The sequence below is a fragment of the Crotalus tigris genome, unplaced genomic scaffold, assembly GCF_016545835.1.
Source record: "Crotalus tigris isolate CLP2741 ecotype Arizona unplaced genomic scaffold, ASM1654583v1 scf7180000024434.2432810, whole genome shotgun sequence".
In the NCBI taxonomy this organism is placed as follows: domain Eukaryota; kingdom Metazoa; phylum Chordata; class Lepidosauria; order Squamata; family Viperidae; genus Crotalus; species Crotalus tigris.
In genome coordinates this window covers 310838-334433 of record NW_024100603.1, presented here as the reverse complement: position 1 = coordinate 334433, position 23596 = coordinate 310838, and the positions used below count along the sequence as shown (strand labels likewise).

Sequence of the window (23596 nt, the reverse complement as noted above, 5' to 3'; positions counted from 1 at the left end):
TTCCATTGGAATTCTAGTGAGGCAGAGGATGCCCTTAACAAGTGCTTGAAAGTTGCTTTAAATGAAATGATAGGAAATAACTGGAGCTGAATTCAAATAAGGTGGGCAGGGGTGCCTTTTAAGAACAGCACTTGCCTTGACAATTGATTCTGTGGGTTAAAGATATATCCACTGAAATGCATGCCAATGATTTCTAGATTGGATTAGTTAGATAATACACTATATTTAAATATTGTTCCTAAATTTCACTAGTTATGGAATGTGTTAAGAAAAATTCTGTGGAGAAAATATGTAATCTGTGTTATTCAGAACTGCATTGTTTTTACACTTGGAAGCCCTGAATAGTTCCAGTATTTATGGAAAGCGAGATTTTTCTCCAAATGTTTTGGTCAGGCTATAGCTTTTCTGTAAAATTCCTTATTATCATTTAACTGGATATGGAATGGCATCCTTGAAACAAAGTAACTGTTGTCTATCTGTGTATGAGTTTATGGAATCTATCATACAACTGGTAGTTTATAAAGTCATGATTCAAAACCCCACTGCTAAATTTATCTTTATGCTACTTTCTTTTCCATGCAGGGATTAAGGGATTTGTCAATCCTATTGGATTCAAAATTCTGGATGGATTCTAAAGCATGTTGTATGTACAAGAAATAACTGCAAAGAAATAGTTAAATAATGCCTTGGAATAAGGAAGTTTGGGTCCAATTTTGACTCCAGTGTTGGCTTGCTGGGTGACCTCCAGAAAAGCAATTAACCTTTGTCCTTCTATAAAGCCAAAAGCGGTTATAACAACAATACAGACACCCTGTTGTTACCACAGAGACCAGTATAGAATAAAAAGGAATTCTTTGTATGAACACTAGGTAGGACCATTTATTTTTCCTATGACAATTAAGCAGTGTTTATTTGAGCCCTTTAATAATTCCAGAATTCTTCCCTTTTCATTTTCAAATTAAAATATAATATGTCATATTTTCTGTTAAAATATGCCCATGTTGTAAACATAGCAAGAGGTAAAGGCTTAAAAAAGAGAAGAAACCCCATTGGATTATATAAATTTTATGGAGAATAGAAAGAGTTTGGGGACAACTATTATAATCTTATTGCTTATAATAACCTATAAGGACAAAGTAAAAGATGTGTCTTCCTAATTCTGGTGGATTTCCTATTTGGCAATACAATGGGTGCTTGTTATTTAGTTTAATTCAGAATGTATTGGCTTTTTAGTCCACAAAGATTTTTTTCCTCTTTGTGCATTCATATATTATGCACTTGATTACTAGTTTCGCTACCAAAGGATCCTCTACTTTTGTTTGCCATATATAATACTAGATGTTTCCTTTGAGAAAGGCATAATCTGAACATTTAAGTTAGAACAATGTAGGCTATGAAATGCTTTTTGTTAGATGTTGTGTCTTCTCTCTGCCTTTGGAAAATGAGTTAAGCAGACTCACCTTTTTCATCCCAATCCTTGAAATTATTTACGATTGTATCTACCTTTAGTGATCTTCATTGACTGTCAGTTTTCAGGGTATTGGTGTTGACTTTTAAGGCCCTAAATGGCTTGAAGCATATATTTTTGTTGGAGTGCAGAGTTGATTATAGTGGTGATCATAGGCAGTGCCTGGAGGCAGTAGTCTGAGTGAGGAGCTTAAAATTAATTGCTTTGGGAGGTATATTAAACATGGTGTCCAATCAGACTATATATTTGCTAAGAAGTTTGGCTCCTTTTGATGCTTTTGTTTCTTCTGTATTTTGTATTGCAATGTAATTTTATTATAGTTCAGACTTGTTGTATGATGTAAATTGATTATGATTATTAAATGAGAATGTTTACAAATGCAATAAAATCTTATTTTATATTTTAATAGCTGGCTTCATTTTATTTATATTAACCAAATTGAATGGAAAGTAAAGACATATATTTTCTCCTTCCTTCCTTCCTTCCTTCCTTCCCTTTATCTTTATCTTTCTAGTTTTCCAGTTTTAGGAGCTCTAATGATCAGATATATGGATTTTTTTAGCTGTTCCCCAAAGAAATCAGAGATCATACCTCCAACATTTAGCAACAAAATGATAATTTTTGAGCTCAATGTTTTTTTTTCCCTCAGAAAAATAAAGATGGGAATGGAGTTCAGAAAAATAAACTCAGTTTCTTGCAAAACAGTCCATTAATTTATATTTTAGGTATATTTTCCTCAGATTACATAGATAAAGTGATTTTAACCACTGCTTTTGTTTCTTTGTTATATTGGATTTAAATAGCAAACTTAGTTAACATTTACACTTATTGTATTGTTTCTTGTGATTGTCTCTAATCAGCAGTTTTTCATGTTCTTTATTTACTCTGTATTTAGTTGTTTTATTCAGCATGATAAATTCTCTAGAATAAAACACATTTATGGTTCCAATCCTAGATACACATTAAGAAGTGTATTTAGAATTGGAACCATAAATGTGTTTAATTATCTTTCAAATGAGCTGACACTACAGCTTTTATCATCCCCACAGCCATATGTTTGGTTGGAAAAATTGGGAACCTATGAGAAGGTTATATTGAAGATGTCTAAATGATATTTTGAGACATCTGGCACATAACAAATAGAAAAATCTAAAAGATTATTACTGATTTATTAAAATCATCTGACAGATCCCATAATGCAAATATTTTACAAGAGACAAGGGTCCAAATATAGTAAAATGGGAGTATTGGTTGCTTACGAAATACACCAATCGGCATAATGCTCTCAGATGCTCTCAAGCACTCTGAAAGACTCCTGGTTGTATTTCTTTGGTGCCTCAGGTAAACCTTGACTTATGACTGGTCACTTATGAAGAGCCCAAAATGAGTGTAATGTAATGCCCTTCTGGTCATCATAAAATGTGATGCCACACCTACCCATGGTCATGTGACCACATTTTACCTGCTTAGTCACTTGTCTTTATGACCAATTGCAACGTCCTATAGTCGTTACCATGATTTGGGACATTGTTTTCCAGTTTCTAGAATTTTTGCCAATTTCTGGCATAAAACACCCATTCAGAATAAGGGGTTCACACTTACGATGACAGCATTTCAGGAACAAATATTGCAGATTAGAAAGTAGAATTCCATATTAAATTTTAAGTGCTTTTATTAGCATTGAAATTCCTAAATAGCTTAGACCCTGCCTACCTAAAGGAACCTCTTCCTCTCTAAGTTGTGAACCTAAAGCTCTGATAGTTTTCTAAGGATTTTTTTTTTTTTTTTTTTTTGCAGGTGGTTTCCTGAATGGTGGAGGCCTGCTTGGAATCAGCTAGAGCAAGGCTTTTCTTGGGGCTTTTTCCCCTTTGTAATTCCCCTTAGAAATGTGGATTACTTCATCCCTGGCTTATTTTAATTCTTCTTGATTGAAAAAGAGTTAAAAAAATTATTTCTACATTCAGGCCTTCTATTCTAAGTATTTATTTTATAAATATATCTGAATTTTATGTAGTTTTTTCTTTTTCATACATGATATGTACTACAAAATCTATATAAATTGTATTCGGAAGTTTTGAGGCACTTTAGTGTTTCTTAGGATTTTATTTATAATGTCAAAATTATTTGTTAGATTCCCTAGACTGGTTTTTGGGAGCATGTTACAGGCAAATGTGATAGATAGATGTTCACCCACAGTTTACATTACATTTGCACTATTTCAGAGTTAGCTATCGTAGACTATTGATGAAAAATGTATTACAGCATGAACTTTGGTAATCTAAAGGCCACTTCATTAGTTTAATTATTATCTTCCCAGCCAATACCACTTAAAGAGGAAATAAGGATATAGAAAGAAACTGTTAGAGAACATAGGTTTTTAGGATAAATGTGGAAGAACTAAAGTGGGGATTAGTCTGAGAGGTAATTGTTTAGATAACTAACAGGAGAAAAGGCACTGTGGTAGGAATAAGAAATGTTCAGGCAGCTGAAGGAGATTTAACAATAAAGAGGCCAGACACAGGACACATACTGATACTCGAGGAAAATTAAAGAAATTAGTTTAGGATTTGGAAGTGAATAAAATGCCAGTATTTAGAATTAAGGAAGGACATTATGTGGACAGTATATGCATGTGATTTTGAAAGCAGAATGCTGGAGAAGGATGAATGAATGCAAAGGAAGATTAGAGAGTAAAATGTGCAGGGCATGGACCAATCTTTTTTTTTTTTTTTTAAAAAAATTACAGAATGAACTAAAAGGAATCGTAGAGAGAATGTTATAGAGGAAGAAGCATTTTCTGACTGATTCAGCAAGGACAGAGGGAACAGAAAAATCAAGGAGAAGACCAAAGATTTGTGCCTGTTGAGCTGTTTGGAGGACATAAGTAACAAGAAAGAATGAAGTGCAGAGATATCGGAAAGAAATGTGAGATGTTTGGAATTGAGTAGAGAGAGCACCAAGGAGTACTTAAGTCAAATATCAGAACACATTTGGAAAAGTAGATTAAATAGATGGAAAAAGTTCTAGGATAAAAAATGACATAACAACAACAACCACCACCCTATATCATTTCAGACAAATGGCTGTCCCTGAGCTACAAATATTCTCCTTTATTAGTATCTTAGTGTCATTTTGTACTCTAATGAAAATATTGTGATAACCAATTTATTTCTATTTTATTTCAAAGTGGAGAAAAGGAGGAGGCAATCTAAATTAGCAAGTAATCCATGGTGTCAACTAGCACACGTCATTTTTTCCCTCGGTTTATCTCAAATATTTTTGTGTACTTTTTGATTATTATATTTCCCTGTACTAACAAATTAATGAAGTAGAAAAAAGATCTGCAGGCAAGAAATTCTATTTTAGCCACTTTTATTAAGGATATATAATAGAATTAGAATAACAGAGTTGGAAGGGACTTTGGAGGTCTTCTAGTCCAATTGCCTGTTTAGTCAGGAAACCCTGTACCATTTCTCACAAAATGGTTGTCCAATCTCTTATTAAAAACTTCCAGTATTGGAGCATTCACAACTTCTGGAGGCAGGTTGTTCCACTGATTAATTGTTCTAACTGTCAGGAAATTTCTTCTTAGTTCTTGATTGCTTCTCTCTTTGATTAGTTTCCATCCATTGCTTCTTGTCCTGCCTTCAGGTACTTTGGTTACCTCTTCTTTGTGGTAACCCCTGAGATATTGGAACACTGCTATCATGCCTCCCCTGATCCTTCTCTTCATTAAACTAGACATACCCAATTCAAGCAACAATTCTTTATATGTTTTAGCCTTCAATCCTCTAATCATCTTTGTTGCTCTTCTCTGTACTCTTTCTAGAGTCTCAACATCTTTTTTACATCGTGGATGCAGTATTCCAAGTGTGGCCTTACCAAGGCATTATAAAACAGTATTAACACTTCACGCCACATGCTATATACATGCTGTATGAGCCCTTAGAACTCAGCAGAGAAAATAGAAGAAGAGGTTTATTAACAAAGGAGAAAGTCATTGGAATGTATGTCTATTGTAAGGTACATAGAGATCAATCTCTATAGGAATTCTGGTGGTGATGAGATAAAACTATGGATTGAAATGTTCCAGAGGCAAGGATTTTTTTAAAAATGAAAAAACAGGTTCTGTTCAGATTTACTACTCAGAATAAATGGCTGGGATCAGGACGGCTTTATATTAATGTTTTGGTATATAGTTGGTCTATTTGGGAGGATCCAGTAGACTGGATGGATCTGTCACAGACATGAAATCTACTCAACATTGAATCTAGACTCTAGAGCAGTGGTTCTCAACCTTCTTAATGCTGCGACCTTTTAATACAGTTCCTCATGTTGTGGTGACCCCCAACCATAAAATTATTTTCGTTGCTACTTCATAACTGTAATTTTGCTACTGTTATGAATCGTAATGTAAATATCTGATATGCAGGATGTATTTTCATTGTTACAAATTGAACATAATTAAAGCATAGTGATTAATCACAAAAACAATATGTAATTATATATTGTGAAATATTTATTTCTAATTACAAATAAATGAAATTTTGGCATTGTAGTCCAAGGACTTCAAGTCAGATTCCCTCTTCTTTTAAATATTCAAATGCATTGTGCAAAAAAAAAAAAATGGTAATCCTGTGAATTATGTTGAATTTTTATCATTTTTGATGCTGACATTTGATCGGAATTGCAAGTGAATGGTGGAGAATTGGGCCCCAAGCCTCTGTGAGGTAAGCTCATACCTGGCAAGGAAAGATGGACCCATATAAAACTTCCAAGGGGAAAGATGGCAATTAATTAGCCCTCACTCCAATTTAACTGACGAGGACCACCATAATTTCTTCACAGTCTGCCAATGCTCGCTACTCCAGCGTTTTGCATCCAAGCCAGAGAAGTTTTTTCCTCCAAGCAGGGAGAGGGAAGGATCTATTCTCAAGAGTTAAGCCTGAGCGGCAGAAACCCCGCATGCGGCTGCCCTTCATCCACGCTCCTTTCACTTCGGTGGGAGGAAAAGAGCTGAAGAACGCAAAGCGAGAGCCCAGCCCCTTTCCTTTCCTGCTCACGGCGTCCCTCCTTCCTGCCTGAACTCACACAACCGTCTTAACTTCAAGTGTCTCCGAAGAGAGTCAGCTCAAAGTTATAATTGATGGGTTGTTGTTCCTCTTCATCTTTTGTGTTTTGTACATAGTTTCACCTTCGGGACTTCCCCCCTGCTCCCGGGATTTGCTCATGGCGCCTTCACATCATGTATCGTCCCACACTTCCTTTTGTGCGGCACTCACGCCTAAGATCTCGGGAGGGACAGACCGGAAAGATGAGGGACACCCACTCATACAGCTTTTTTGCAGCTCCAGCAAAAGAATCTGGGGAAAGCAGCCCTGACGACAAAGTCCCTTCCACCACCACCTAATCCTCTTCTCGGACATCGCAGCCACGTGAAAAACCAGCAACCCCCCCCCGTCTCCCCAGGCCAAGGAGTGCAGGATGAAGCAAATTTTGGTTAAAATATGCCTTCCACGAGGAAACGCTTACCTTGAGATGCTTTTTCTATTGCCCCATCTATTAGCTTTTCTATGGGCATGGGAATATTGAGGGGAGACTCTCTGCTTTTCTACAGATACAATTTCACCGCACGATAAAAAAATGGTTAGAAATCCTATCAAGTCATGTGATTGATTGAATTATTTCCAACCCTCTTTTCCTCCTAAACTCCCCCCCCCATTTTAGACCAATACTCGACAGCTTTTTTTCCTTATGTCAGACAAAAATGGCTGATGACAGAGAGGAGGATCACGGCTTGGCTCTCCTCGCCACTACTGTGGCTGCAGAGGCTTCAGCCGTGAGGCGAATGCAGAGGTTGATTAGAGTCTGGTATCTCCCAGTCACGTCTTGAATGTAGGAGGATAACTCTTCCTGATTCATCCCTTCTCTTCCCTCTCCCTTTTCCTACTTCTCCAGGCTAGGAAAGTCTATAGTGTCTCGGTTCCTAAGACCATTGGAAATATGTATTTTCTGATGGTCTTAGGCGACCCCTGTGAAAGGTCGTTCGACCCCCAAAAGGGTCACGGTCCACAGGTTGAGAACCGCTGCTCTAGAGCATAGGAGCCTGTACAAGAGACTAAACTAGTATTAAAGTGGCAAAGAAGTGAAGGAAAATGAGAGTAGTAATTATTTTTTCTGACAACAATTTTATCAGTACAAATTCAATAGACATATTTTCCATTTTTGCATTAAAATTGGAACACAGATCATTTACTGAAAGTAAGATGATGAGTGGGATTTAAAAAAACCTAAGAATTTTTGTTTTTGAAAATTTGAAAAAGTTTTTTTAGTGTGGAACTGTTATAAAAAATATGTTGTTCCACAAAAGATGCTGAAATGAAGTCAGAGACAAAAGAGTTATCAAGGGCTATAGGACAAATACCAAGGAAGACAGGGAGAGACAACCTTTAGGGTGGGAGTGGCAATTTCAGACATAACTGAAAAAATATCTAGACATGGTGAACAAGATAGTATTTATAAAAAAGAAGATGGGTATAATCATAGAAATGGGACTTGATAGATCCTGTGATCTTTCAATGCCACTTGCCCAAGACCCCAAAGTAAAGAGGCTGATAATATTTTTATTTCACTAACAAATTTAGTATAAGCTTTCATAATCTGCATTTCATTTCATCAGATGAATAGTATGATAAAACCTTTTTTTAAAAATAAAAATGGTTGTTTGAAAAAAGTGCTACAGACTCCTGATATTTTTGGTATCAGATTAACATAGCTCTCCTACATTTCAGAGAGTGATCATATTTCAATCAGTCTTCTTCCATTCCTCATGCAAGATAATTGGATGCTAGAAACTACCTATTCCAGAGGCAGAGCAAATAGGATTTTTAGTTAAATTTGCACAAAACACCAAGCCAGATTTGCCTAAAACTGATTTATTCATGATGCTCCCATTGACCTTCATTTGATTCTTTCTGTAAACTTCCGTAGCTAAATTAATATAAAAATTTATTAGGGCAAATAACCTTTGCTTTCTCCAGCAGGATGGCTGTAGAGTCCAAATGGATGGGTTCTATGACGGCCTTCCTGCCTGGCAGACTGGGTAAAAACTTCGGCCACACCCCTTCCTTTGGGCGTGACCCCAGTTTTGACTCAGTCTCGAAGCCTGGTAGAAGTGCGAGAAGCAGCTCTTAGGAAAGAAGAGTTTTCACAAAGAAAAGAATATCCTCTTCCAGTTTTTTTTTTTTTTTCCTCCCCTTTTTGCAGCAGGCAGGGATCCCGGGCAGAGGAATAGAACACCGACGCCTCCCAGCCAGGATCGTCGGAGTGGTGAGAGGATCGCCAGGGCGGTTAGCCAGGGGGGCTCGGGCCGGTCAGTGGATCTTCCGCGGATCCCGCCAAACAGCTGTTTGGCGCGGGGACATTTCCCGGACCACCCGCCGGGCAGCTGAGTGGCACGGAGGCCACTCGGTCCGGCGGAGGAGCTGAGGCGCCGTTCAGCGCCAAACAGCTGAGCGGCGCGGGAAAACAGAGCGCTGATCAGCTGAGCGGCGCGAGAAGCGCAGCGCGCCCAAACCGACCGGCAGAGCCTCAGCGCCGTTTTTTCTCCCCCAGCGGAGAGGCACAGCCCCCTTAAGGACAAAAGAGCCATTCAAGCCGGTTAATTACCCTATTGCTGGCTATTAAAGACCCGCCATTGTTGGAGCCTCGTGGCTCATCCGGCTACTATTGGGAGGCGGGGCTTCCTCCCATTCGCCATTTTAAACAAGCAGTTTAGCCGCCGCTTTTTTCCTTTACATTAAGACACTTGGGCAAGAGGAAGGAAGAGGAATAAAAGATTAGAACCTCTATCAGTTCTGAGCGTGGTCTGCTACCACAGCCACAGACCGGGGGAGAGAGATATATAAACTGTACTTTTGTCTGGACTAGGTGAGGAGGTGAGGAGGAATATTTTTTCTTTTCCTAACTGTTCCTATAGTGACCTTTAGTCACTGCCTTGCAGGATCTTCTGTCCAAAGATTCCTGTCTGTCCGGCCATTGTTTGTATAGGCAGAAGAGGGCACAGCCCCAAGCATCTGCATCTGATCTGCGTATCTCATTCCCCCTTTCCAGGCATTGCCTACTCGGGGTGTCTGGCACAATGGCAGACAATGTCTCGTATTCAGTCACACAGGTCCCTCAATTGTCCCCCCCACAGCAACAACAAAAACGCAGATCTTCTGAATCAGAGGTGGGGGGGAAGAAGAAAGCTAAAACAAAGCACCTTTCTCAGAAGGGACAGTCCAAAACGGCTGAGCGAGAGGCTTTGAGGAGACATTTGGCTTTAGAAAGGCAAATTAGCAGAGCACAGAGAACCAATGTCAATGGGACAAATTTGGTTTCCCCTGTCCCAGGGGTGGCACCCAGCACAGAACCTACTGCCGAGGAAGTGCTCAAGACTTGGTCTCCTCCTGGGGAAACTGAACAGTTAGATTCCTCCAATCCCTCCTCACCAGCTTCTTCACCCGACCACACTCCAGCGCCTCACCCCAACGACAAGGCGCAGGAGAACATATGGTCGGCACAATTTCATGCATTCATGCAGGATGCATTCTCCCAGTTCATGGCTTCTAAGGGGCAAGTGGCCTTTCACACACCCCGTAAGGGACGGGCTAGGCCGCCCCCTACCAGCATCTCTGAAACTTCCTCTCAATTGGGAGAGGGTGACTCAGTAGACCTGGACATGTCAGACATGCCCCTCTCGGAGGACGAGGAGACCGCACCTGAGCAGGCGACAAGCTCTGGCCTCTTTAACCCAGCGCTCCTAAAATCACTCCTGATAAAGGCAGTTTCCACAGTCAACCTAACATCAGTACAGGATGAGAAGCCCTCAACAAGCAAGGAGGCCAATCCTCTATTTGCCAAAAAGGTTCCACAGGATAAGTACATCCCATGTGCGGAGGTCTTTATGACCACGCTGGAGGAACAATGGTCCTCACTTGCGAGCCCACCGGCACCTAACAGCGCGGAAAGAAAGCTTTTCAACCTATCTCCCTCCTTCTCTAACATGTTAGAGGTTCCCACTGTAGATAACCCCTTGATCTCATTATTTTCTACCTCCGCGATTCCAGGAGACATGGCGGAGGTCTTGAGACCTGAGGAGAAGAAATTTGAACACTCCCTCCGGCGTTCCCATATGGCCGCAGCCTGGGCGGCCAGAGCAGCCACTTCATCATCATTCTTCGCGAGGGCCAGTATCATGTGGCTGAGGGAACTGCAAGGCACGGTGCCTCCAGACCAGGTCAGAGTACACCAAACATTGGCCAAGCTCCTCGCGGCCTCTCAATTCGTGTCTGACGCTTCACTGTACGCAACAAAGTATGCGGCAAGGTCCATTGCGGCCACAGTGGCCTCGCGAAGGCTACTGTGGCTCAAAAATTGGAAGACAGACCTGAGGTCCAAATGGCGTCTTTCGACGTCCAAATACAGTGGAGAAGCCCTGTTTGGTTCCATTCTGGACCCACACGTCAGCGAAGGCAGAGACAAGAAAAAAATCCTAGTGCATCCATCAAAGAAGTTAGACAGGAGAGGCAGTCAGGACTTCCGGAGACAGGGCTCCCGCCCAGGAAGCCCCTGGGAATGGAGACAGCCCTTTCGATCAGGGCAATCCTGGGACTGGCCCAGAGGCTCACGATCCTTCTATCCGAGACAGGATCGAACCCAGGATCGCCAAAGCCCGGGAGCCAGAGGCCAGTTCCAGTCCAGACGCCCATATAGGGGAGCGGGAGGCAGATCCTTTAAGCGTACCAAGTGACGCCAAACAGGACACTCCCATCGGGGGTCGGTTAGGAAACTTCATCGAGGTCTGGGAGCAGACCACCACCGACGCCTGGGTCTTGGAAACGATCAGGCATGGCCTGACCTTAGACTTTTGTTCTCCCCCACCAAGCCGGTTCATCAGATGCCCCATCTCCAGAAAGGTACACAAGACGAGGCTGATAACTTCGGCCATAGCTCACCTCCTGTCAATTCAAGCCATAGAGAGGGTACCAAAGGAAGAGGAGGGAAGAGGATTTTATTCCATCCTCTTCGTTATTCCAAAGACATCAGGAGGGTGGAGAGCAATATTGGACCTGAAGGGCCTGAATCATTTCATAAAGTACAGGAAGTTCAAGATGCACTCATTGAAGTCCATCCTAGCCAGCGTCAGGGAAGACGATCTATTATCCTCAATAGATCTCACAGAGGCGTACCTACACATTCCCATCCATCCCAGCTACCGGAAATTCCTCAGATTTACCTACGCGGGCCGGCATTACCAATACAGGGCCTTACCCTTCGGACTATCTTCAGCACCAAGGGTATTTACCAAAATCCTAGCTGTAATAGCAGCCCATCTCAGGCTGATGCCGGTTCGCGTACAGTTTTATCTGGACGACATCTTGATTCAGTCCAGATCTCAGGAACAAGCAAGGGCAGATCTCAAGACCACGATCCGAACCCTACAGGGGCACGGATTCTCGGTCAATCTAAACAAGAGCCACCTCATTCCCTCAAGGAGACTGCAACACCTGGGCGCGGTGATAGACACGTCACAGTGCAGGGTATTCCTTTCCCAGGAGCGACTGATCAGCATATCCAAGCTAATCCACCAAATTCAAAAGATCAGGAGAGTGCCCTTGCTACAACTCTCGAAGCTCCTGGGGAAGATGATATCTTGCATGGGCATCATCCCATGGGCAAGGCTCCACTCGAGGGAGTTGCAGTGGTTCCTCCTACCCTACCAGAGGAGGAACCTCAGCACCTCCAGCAGGAGAGTGCCGGTACCAGCACAGGTGATGAAATCACTAAAATGGTGGCTATCCCCCATGACACTCAAGGGGAGCATATTCAGGGAACCGAACAGGGTCACGCTCACGACAGATGCGAGCCTGTTCGGATGGGGAGCCCATCTGGGGACCCAGATAGCACAGGGCCAGTGGGGTCAGAAGGACCTGTCACACAGCATCAACTGGCTAGAGCTCCGGGCCATACACCTGGCCCTCCGTCATTTCTCACACCTAGTAACGAGGAGGCACGTCCTCGTGCTTACAGACAATGTAGCAGCCAAGGCGCATGTAAACAAGGAGGGAGGAACGAAATCAGTGGAACTAATGAAGGAAGCATTGGCTCTGTCTCGGTGGGCAGAAGCCAATGTGAGTTCCATCAGAGCGGAACACATCTCAGGGGAGACAAACACCCAGGCAGACTCCCTGAGCAGAGCCAAGGTGGACCAGTCGGAATGGCGTCTGGACCCGGCTCTCTTCGAGGAGATCTCCCGGAGGTTCGGACAACCGCACCTAGATCTATTTGCCAACCACAAGAACACACAGCTCCCCAGGTTCTTCTCCAGATTCCCGTCCCCGGGATCGGAGGGAACGGATGCTCTCAGGTGCCGGTGGCCGGCGCAACTCCTGTACGCCTTCCCACCACTGCCATTAATACCGGCAACCATACGCAAGATGATCCTGGAGGGCGCAGAAATGGTCTGCATTGCCCCTCACTGGCCACGGCGCCCGTGGTTTGCCGACCTCGTGGACCTTTCGATATCACCTCCGTGGAGGATCCCCCCGGACAAGGTAAAACTCAGTCAGGGCAAGCTTGTACACCCAGATCCCCAGTGGCTACAACTAGCCGCTTGGCATTTGAGCGGCAAAGCTTAACTAAACAATCTTATTCTGCAGGGGTGATATCGATCATACAGGCATCACGAAGAGCGTCCACTAATAGGATTTATGACGCTACGTGGAAGGGATTTTGTAGGTGGTGCGCTTCGCTTCACCTAGACCCGACCGCAGTATCTATTCCCAATATCCTAGATTACCTACTGGAGGGTCTTAATAAGGGCCTGTCAGTCAATACTATCCGCAGACAGATATCGGCCCTCTCAACTGTACTCTCCTGCGACAACTTAACTTCCCTAGCACAGCATCCAGCTATTAATGCCTTTTTAAAAGGGGCATCTAACACAAAGCCCCCAGTCATACACAGGTACCCGTCCTGGAACCTGCCTAAGGTCCTTCTAGCCTTGACATCAGCACCCTTCGAACCTCTTGAAACATGCTCACTCCATCACCTATCACTGAAGGTAGCTTTCCTTGTGGCAATTACTTCAGCAAGAAGAATCTCAGAACTAGCAGCACTGTCAGTAAGGAAGGATCTGTGTACCTTTTTCAAAGACAGGGTCGTTCTTAGACCAGACCCGACCTTCATTCCGAAGGTAAATAGCATCTTTCACAGATCTCAGGAACTTTCGCTTCCTGATTTCTGTCCAAGACCCAAACATAGACTAGAACACAGATGGCACAAGCTGGACGTGCGGAGAGCGCTGTGTTTCTACGTGAAACGCACCTCGGCTTTCCGAAAGACTGAAGCATTATTTGTGTCCTTTCAACCAGCAACTATGGGAAAGAAGGTATCTCCTTCCACCATAGGCAGGTGGATCAGAGCCTGCATAGCGCAGGCCTACGTCTCACAGGATTTGCCAGCACCCACTCAGGTGACTGCTCACTCAACTCGGAGCGCAGCTACATCTGCGGCGTGGCTAACGCAAGCTCCGGTGGAAGAGATTTGCAGGGCCGCAACCTGGTCCTCACCTTCGGTTTTTATTCGACATTACCGTTTAGACTCCCTAGCAGCAGCAGACGCGGCTTTTGGCAGAAGAGTTCTTCAACAAGTCGTATCTGCTCAGAGTTCGGTAGCCTAGACATTCCCTCCCAGGGGGACATGAGGGCTTTGGTATGTCCCATCCATTTGGACTCTACAGCCATCCTGCTGGAGAAGGGGCGTTGTCTTACCTGAACGCCTTTTCTCAGCAGGATGATGTAGAGTCCAAGCCCACCCAGAGGATAGGTCTAGGCAGGGTTATAATAAAGATATAATAAAGAGCTGCAAGGTTAATTCCAACAAAGTTTCTCGCCTAAGTCAAAACTGGGGTCACGCCCAAAGGAAGGGGTGTGGCCGAAGTTTTTACCCAGTCTGCCAGGCAGGAAGGCCGTCATAGAACCCATCCATTTGGACTCTACATCATCCTGCTGAGAAAAGGCGTTCAGGTAAGACAACGCCCCATTTAATACAGATTAAATAGTAAAGCTGTTATATATTTCTTCAAAGTCTCTAATTCATCTTTTCTTTTTGTTTAATTATTATTATATTATTTTTATTCCATTTTTAGATATAATGGTGAACATGTCTAATATTTCTGTTTTTTAATGTTGCATATTATTATAATGATATATTTTTTTAAAATTCCCTTTTCATCCCTATGGGTGGTATGTGTCTTCCTCAAACTTAGATCCTCTGCCGGAGGCCTGGGGGTTGGAGGGTTCAGTGCTATATCTTAGCTGTTCCTAACACTGCACTCTTCTGGACCGAGAGCTCTGATATTCTTCCTGGGATCTGTTGGAGCCACTCCCCAAGCTTAGGAATCACAGTGCCGAGTGCTTCTATATCACCACTGGGACCACTTTACCTTTACTTTCTACGTTTTCTATAGTTCTTTGTTCAGGTCCCAGTACTTCTCCAGCTTCCAAGATGAATAGGAGGGGACTGAAACTAAGTTTAAATTTTGCAGTATATCTAGTTTGCTGAATAAACTACATTTGTCTGAATTCATATGTTCACATAAACATATTTTATAATTCATGGTAACTGTATGCATAGAACAGGTAAAGTTCAAAGCAAAAGATAAGCAAATTATCACATGCTGTGCTCTACAATTTTTGTAACAATTTAGGGGTGTACAGGAGTATCATAGAGATGGAAATGTCCTAGGTTAGTGTAATGTTATGGATAGGTTCACTCTAAAGTTTATCAGGTGCTTTTATATTACTAACTAATTTAACCTAAGTTATGAATGGAAGAGAAAACCTTTTTGGGGAAAAGGCAAAGGAATTTATATAAAATATAAATGTTACCTTTCTGTCTCTGGTCTCAATTTCCAGCATATTGATACAGGTGTTTTATTTACTGCTAATTGTTTCAACTCTGGGTAGAAATAGATGATAAATATTAACAGTAGTTAAGGTATTGCCATGATTAAAACTAGCCATGATTAAGATGCACAGGGAAAGGGTCAGATGAATTTCTATGAAGGAAAAATGAATCACTGAATTAGCTTGATTATACTTACGTTAGGTTTTATAATATTTGTTTTAATTAGTTGGTTAATGGGTTAAAAGAACAAGTAATTGAGATCCACTAAAAGCATTGAATTGACTCTTTTGAATTAGAATACATTTGCAAACAAAATAGTATGAAATGTTAATGAGAAAGTTAATTAGCTTTATTTGTGTGTGCAAGAAGTGTGGTATTTCCTACCTTGCCCTCCCTTCTGCTTTTCTCTAAGGGGAACATACCGGTCACTAATGTGTAGGTGTGTGGAAGCTATTCCAGTTTCTTAACACTAACTTGTAATTTTGCTAAGAACTTAAATTGCAGGTAGTCCTCACTTATGACTGATTGTTTAACTTTGATGGTTCAAAATTACATCAGCCTTGGAAAAAGTGACTTATGACCTGTACTCATGCTTATGATCGTTGCAAGCCCCCTCCCCAATGATCGTGTGATTATAATTCAGGTGTTTGGCAACTGGCTCACATTCATGACCAGTTGCAGTCTCCTGCAGTCACGGGGTTGTGATTTGCTATCTTTTTTGTCAATTTCCAGCAAAAAGCAGCCAATGGGGAAAATGGATTTCTTAACTACCACAGTGATTTACTTAACGGCCACCATTAAAAATGAGGTCTGACTGACTTATAACCGCAACAATTTATGACAGAAATTCCAGTTCCAATTGTGGTCATATGTCGATGACTACCTGTACAGAGATAGAAATTTCTGTATTCTGTACCATCCTGTCTCATACAGTCCCATCTCATAGTTGTCCTTTCTCTGCAGTGCTCTATGCCCCGGTCTCTTTGGCTGGGCTGCTCCAGCCTGGCGGACAGCATGCCCTCACTGCGATGCCTGTATAATCCAGGGACTGGCACACTCACAACTTTCCAGGTACTTTCTCACTCTGTCTCTGTCTGGGTGTCTGAGGTTTGTGCTCCTGCTTGTTTTCATAACTTCTTTCCTCATTGTGATGATTACTATGGCTAGAGCTTTTACAGCATGTCATTCCAGCTATTCATGTTGCACAGATCCAGAGTTGGCCACTAATACAGAAAGATTGATGGCTCAGATGGAAATATTTTTTTCCAACATCTCAGAAGATACAATGCTGACCCTTGCAAATTAGGTATAGTTGTGCTTAGAAAAATTGGCCTGGTTTTCCTTTTCTGAGGAGGACAGAAAGCCATTTGATGTTTAAATTAGAACATAAATATGGTAAGAATTGGTACTTTACGTTCAAGCTGTCTATTTCTGGCTTGTGCTGTTATTCTTGCTTTCCTAGTGCGTACTGATAAGGGAAGAAGGTAGACAGGATAAGGTTAATTGTCATTCCACATTCTGGAATATTTTACTTCTCCCCCTTCTGTCCATCCCACTATTCCATTTTCACCCTTACTGCACACAAAATCAAGGAAATATTTCTGGAGGTTGGCTTTTGCCTTTCCTGAGATTGAAATTAAAATGTTCCTAATGAGAGGTTTAAAGAAACCTAAGGTACTAGTTTGCCTTATACTTTATTTCTATGTAACTCTTATACACGTTAAAAACTTTATTTCTATCTGGCAATAATTCTTTGATTAAATAGAAAGCAGACATCACATTAACTTTTAAAATCTTGGTTTGCAGCTTCTAGATGTGGAATATTTCAATTTATCCTACTGTTTATTTATATGGCTTTTTCATATAATCATTATCAGCTAGGTTAAAGCACTTTTCCCCAACCTAATGTTTCTAAATATACTGATATACTAGATTACATTTTCTTTTATTGTCATTAAAATGGCAATATATATGGAGTATAAGCATCCATATATGCACTAAATTATGGCAAAGAATTATCTGATATTTGCTGTCATCATGTGATCATGTGGAGGCCAGATATGATAACACAAGTGTTTCTTAGTCCATAAAAAACTATTGAGATGTACATGGTTCTGAACTTGTCCTTTAATCCCTAAACAAACGTATTATAAACAAAGTGCAAAAATGAAAATAGAGCATTTTTATTTATCTTATTCTATCCTTGAATCCAGAGTATAAATCATAAAAACAATACTAACACAACCTTAACAATCATAACAACAACATAAAATACAATACTATACAGATAGGAGGAGATTTATATTTTCTTGATTTCAGAAGTATACATTGAACACATAATGTCCAATCAGTGTATATAAATGTCATAAGATATTTGCTATTCATCAAAAGATCAGCAGACATAAATGCCAACCTTATCAATGCTTACTAAAGTGCAAACAGTGTTGGGACTTAAGCGTATTTCTACCATGGCATTTTCATGATCGTGGATTTTTATCTTTTTGTTACGTGAAATTCAAAAGACCCTGCAAATAAGAGTCATATGATACTCAGGTGAAATGTATACAAAATGGCAGACATAATACCTTTCAGGAGACATTATAGTATTCAAATGATCAAGACTTTATTAAGTGATATTTTAAGGAGCAGACAAACACTGTAATTTCCAAGTTGATCTTTTGGGTATTTCTCGACTTATGATCACCATTGGGACTAAGAGCAGGGCTTTTCAACCTTTTTACCGATTGTACCACTTTTAGGATATGGCAATATTCGAGTACCACCTAGCAAGGTGTCAAAAACTTGATGACCAAAAAAAAAAAAAAAAACCTGTTCAAAGTTGCAATTGCACTGAAATGACTTATGACCATTTTTCACACTTATGACCATTGCAGTATGCCCAGGGTCATGTGATTTATATTTGGATGCTTGGCAACTGATTTATATTTATAATGGTCAGTGTTCCAGGGTCATGTGATCCCTTTCTGCAACCTTTTGACAAGCAAAGTCAATGGCAGAGCTGCTGGTGGCCAAGTGCTAAGGCGGGACTTCCTTTCCTCCCTCCCTTCCCTGCCTCCCTTTTTCTCATTCCCATCTCCTTCTGAAGGAAGAATTTGAAAACCCCCCCCCCATATTTTCCGTCTTCCATATATTGATCAAACAAGGAAAGGCCTCCAGAGACAGAAAAGACAAGCTGCGGAGTGAACTAGCTTAAAAAGGCACATTCCCCTTTAAGAATTAGCTACTGGCTAGAAAGAAAAGTAAGGAGCGCAGCCGGCACTTAAGGAAGAAAAAAAAATATAAGTACTGGCTGTGGCTAAGGCAACCTCCCCAAATGGCTCCATTCATAAGTAAAGGAATGCTACTGGCAAAATCCATTCAGGAGAAAAATACTTCAAAATCCCTTGCAGCAAAACTTACAGCTAACAACAGCAGAGCAATAGAAGCTAACATGAGCCATCAGCCAAATAGAAATTGCCAAACATTCCTTAAGAACACAAAGCCCTCATTGCACAAATCCCAGAACTTCAAGGTCACAAAAGCACATAAGAATCCTTCCACTCTCCATCTCCTTCCCTCCTCCGTGCCTCACCTCCAGCCATTGCTGCCTTTTTTTCATTCCTCTTGGAGGGTGACCCCTCCCCCACTGCATTTCTTGCCTGTATGCTGCTGCCAGCACAGGTGGCTGCCACAGCGGTTGTAGATCGGCTCATGGCCAGCCTGCTTGATGTCCTCTCCCCCCACCCTCCCCCTCCCCTCCCCTCCCCCTCCTTCCCCTTCGGTGCAGCTGACTCTGCCTCCTCCCAAGGCTGCTGCTTTTTTCTCTCTCTTCCTCTCCTGCCCAAGCTGCCTCCTTTTATAGGCTCTCCTGTCTCTGCCCCCCCTCCTCCGTTCTCATGGGGGAGGGTGAGCCAGAAGTGAGCCTGGGGCCTTTGCAGCTCCAGAGGACTCTCTCACTGCAAGTCCTTGCCTGTGCTGGCTCTTTCCTTCCCCCACTACACTTGGCTAGGCAGGGCTGCGTACCACCTGCCACTCATTAATGTACCACAAGTGGCACGCATACCACTAGTTGAAAAGCCCTTATTAAGAGGATGGAGCCCCATATAAAGAACATAGGAATGTCTCAGGGGTAGAGGAAGGCCTTGGCAGGCTGCATGCAAGTTAGGGTGCTGTAATGTGGTGAGAACAGGGAGGCTGGGGAAAGAAGCCACAGCCAACCCTAAAAGCCTCAGCCCCAGCCTAGCCCAGCAGCACAACCAAACATGCCATACCCTGGGAAGAGCCAACTGCCTATAAAGCTCCAGGGTGCAGCACAAAACAGCCACACTCCTGCCATAAAGGGCCAAATGCCTGGGAAACCTCCACAGTGGTGTGTAAAGCAGCGATCCTGTGAGAAATGCCAAATGCCCTGGCAACTATGTGCTTTGCAAGGAAATGCCCTTTTTCAGCAAAATTCCCAATGCGTAGCACCTGAGCACGTTCCTGCAAGAAGGGAAGAATCCCATGGTTGCTTCTAACTAGCAGCCAAGAAAAGAGCGACAGAGAGCTGAAACTTCCTTGGCTTTGGCTTGACTCCCTGAGGGTTAAAATCACCAAGCAGATTTCCTCTGGAATCAAGAGATCGCCTCTAGAAATCTATTCAGTGGTTTCCATGCAAATTGCGTGGAGTGGAAGATTGTATTTTAAGACTCTATGGCTGAGGGACTGCCTATCATTTTTTTTCCGTAACGCAAAGCCAGCTCCAGCTCCACCCAGGAGTGTGGCAAAAAGGGGTGTTGAAGGGCTGTCTTTAGTATTTCTTTTTCACAGCCAAAGTCCAGGCCAGCAGCCAGTTGGGCATACCTCATAAAAAGGACATAGATTGGGGGGGGTAGGTGGGTGGAGTTACAGCACTCCTGTGGTTGTAAGTGCAGAGCTGCCAAGCACCCACATTTTGATCAGGTGGCCATGGGGTTGCTCTAACGGCTGAAACTTGAGGTGCCAATTGTAAGTCACATTTCTCAGTATGTTTGTAATTTCATCACTGAATGAACAATAGTAAGTCTGGGGATATCTGTAATTGTGTTTTGCTGGAGTTGTGCAATACAGGTAGTCCTTAGCTTGCTTGTTGAAAGCTGACTGGAAGGTTGCAAATGGTGATCACGTGACCCGGAGTTCTGCAACTATTGTAAATAGATAGATAGGCTGAATCTTCCCATAAACTTTAATTGATTTTGGGCGGTTTCACTCCTTAGTTTTTAATTAATAAAGCAAAAATGACACTCTGATTTCTTTTCTCAATCCTAGTTTTTGGTTTTAAAAACCACTGAATTAAATATAAGGCTATGCAATGAAATTACTATTTTAGTATAGTTAAAAGCAGATACAAATGAAAGCGAGAAAATCTGAATGATTATACGTTGGCTTCCAAGAGAAATATATGAGATATGATGTATCAGAAGATTAAATAAATTTGTGGTAACAGAAATCTGTGCCATCAGTACCTGGGGAAACCTCATGAAACAGCTGCTTCATCATGTTCCTGACGTTCATGAATCATTGTGACAGTTAGTTGGGTAAGCCCATAGATTGTGGCCAAGAACATATGATTTGATTTAATTTTAAATCTGGCTTCTTGCCTTGAGTGATGTGAAAATAATGCTGACACATCTTAGATCACTCCATGGAAGCTCCTCAAGTTCAGCTAGTATTCAGCACTGATATTCTTTAAGATGTCTGCTCATGTACTTGATTAACTAGCACAACTTTTGGAAATAGGGATATTAATATGTCTTGTGGAAAATTGATGTTATATATGGTAACTGTAACAAGATTATTATGTGCGTAAAGATTTGGAACTATCTACTGTTTCCCCGAAAATAAGACCGGATCTTTTATTTTGGTCCAAAAGACCCATTAGGGCTTATTTTTGTATGTGTTATTTTTTCATGTAGGGGGGTGGTGAGCACGTCGGGGCTGAAGGTGTCTGGCAGCAGCCGCAGCCCGCTGGTCCCTTGGCCAGCGCACTCAGGGGTTGCAAGCTGCGCAGCACAGCTGAGTGGGACCACTGCTACCACCAGGCCAGACATGCAGCGTGGCCGCTCGCCCACCCTGTCCCACTGTCTGGTTGCTCACGGTTGCAATGGGGCAGGAGGCCATGCAGTGTGCTAGTGCCACTACCACCGGCAGGTTGGGGGGTGAACCAGGCAGGTTGGGGGGTGGAGCTGCCCCATGCGCCCTGCACCCATGCACCTTAGAGCCCCCCACAGCCAGGCCACCCACGCCCTGCCACCTGTCTTGCCTCACCTTGTGGCGGCAGCCCCAGTGGTCTCCTGTCCCGTCACCTGTGGGCTCCTGCTGGATGGGGCTGTTGCTGCTGGTGCCACTGCCACGAGGTGAGACAAGTGACAGGGCATGGGTGGCCTTTTTTCCGGGGAGGTTTGTGGGTGCGGGGCACATGGGGCGGCTCCACCCCCGCCACCTGCCTCGCCTTACATTAGGACTTATATTTGGTGCACACTAAAAATTATGCTAGGGCTTATTTTGGGGAAAACACGGTACAATGGAAGAATGGCAGCTTAACATTATAAAATTTGCAGAAATGGCAAAATTAACTTGTTAATTAGGGAAAAGACAAGTACATTTATTAATGACTGAAAACTCTTTGTAGATTTTTTTGCTGAAAATGGAAAAAAATTAACTGGTGATTTATGGAATTGATGATTGGAAAGGATAAAATATAGGAAGAATCATGATGCAATTTTAAAGTGGGAGGATAGAAGATAAATTGATTTGTAACTGCTGTAAAGATTATCAGAAGCCACTTCTTTCTACTTTAGTTTTCTTTTCTGTTTCTTTTCTTTATCTATTTAGTTACCTTGAGATAAGTTGGGCAGTTTATAAATTTTATAAAATAAATAAATCTATTCAACACTTTTCTTGCACTTTTTTCTTAAATTTGTATTTTTTTCCTATTACATAAAATTAATATCAATAAAAATTAATTAAAAAAGAAATAGGGACATTTTATCTTTTTTTTCAATACAGAGCAATACAGGCTAGAATTTAATTATCTTCATATATTTCTGCCTTGATTTGTATAGATTGAATAAATCTAAGGTGGTATTTGCTTCTTAATTCTAGTTGTAGAAAGTTGATTCGAATTTGTGACAGCATTAATTATTTGTAAGTTGGTACTTCATTTTTATAAAGGATTTTTAAGTGATTAAATAATTTGGATGTTTTTAATTTCCATAATTGACCTTTGTAAGTTAGATGTTCATTGTACTAGAAGAGATAAAAATATAAGCACTTGAGAAGCTTAAGGTTAAAGAAAAACTACAAAAAGAAAGGATTAATTGAAGAGAATGTATGTAGCTCATAGCTGAACTGTGAAGACCTTGGTGTTCTCTGAGCTTGGTTGTTTGCTTTCAGACATTTCATTATCTCAGCTAGGTAAACATCATTAATGCTGGAAGAGTTTGCCCTCTGTTTATATACAGTAGCTTATCCTTTACAAGGGTAGGTTTAATTCTCAATGAAAAAATGAAATATATGCTAGTGAGTATAGATTGCTATCATCTCTGTTGTAGGTATGTGTGAAAACTGTAATCCAGGGGTCTTCAAACTTGGCCCTTTTATGACTTGTGGACTTCAACTCCCAGAATTCCTCAGCCAGCATGTCTGGCTGAGGAATTCTGGGAGTTGAAGTCCACAAGTCATAAAAGGGCCAAGTTTGAAGACCCCTGCTGTAATCTATAGGTCTGTGGCAATTATATGTTATGCTGTATTTAATGTTATTAATTAAAGAACAGTGGGTGAATTTTGGGGAAAATGATGTGATTTAGAAAAAGATTCTTTATTTCACAACAGTGTTTCATACAAAATAAGTATGTATATAAGTATGCCTGCCTTAAATTAGTTAAAAGAAATGACGGGAAAAGCAAAAAGAAAGTGAAACAAATATGTGAGCATTTTGTATACAAAATGTTTATGCAAATATTTCAGTGAAGGGTCACCATATTTCATTATAATTATCAATGAACGGTCCAAGTCTATAAGTCTATATAATATAACTATAACTTATTTGTCTTATTATTTGTTAACTTTTCGTTGCTCTACATAATGTTGCTTGCTCCATATGTTATGTATATGCAACAAAAGTAACAAAGATATCCCAATTTTCTTGTATTAGAA

General features: G+C 41.6%; 1 protein-coding gene across 21 annotated transcripts in view; it reads left to right on the top strand.

Moving 5' to 3' along the window:
• BTRC (beta-transducin repeat containing E3 ubiquitin protein ligase) overlaps positions 1-23596 on the top strand; it is a 181313-nt gene that overhangs the window by 33915 nt on the left and 123802 nt on the right. For 9 of the 21 annotated variants that reach the window (XM_039331200.1, XM_039331201.1, XM_039331194.1 and 6 more), the window contains one exon: positions 16385-16492. The exons of 5 other annotated variants lie outside the window; for them this stretch is intronic. In XM_039331200.1, coding sequence (XP_039187134.1) covers positions 16385-16492 — 108 coding nt within the window. Of the gene's footprint in view, positions 1-582; positions 870-3265; positions 3447-4214; positions 4394-16384; positions 16493-23596 lie in introns of all 21 variants that reach the window. 7 more of the 21 variants (XM_039331208.1, XM_039331203.1, XM_039331204.1 and 4 more) reach the window with 3 other exon arrangements.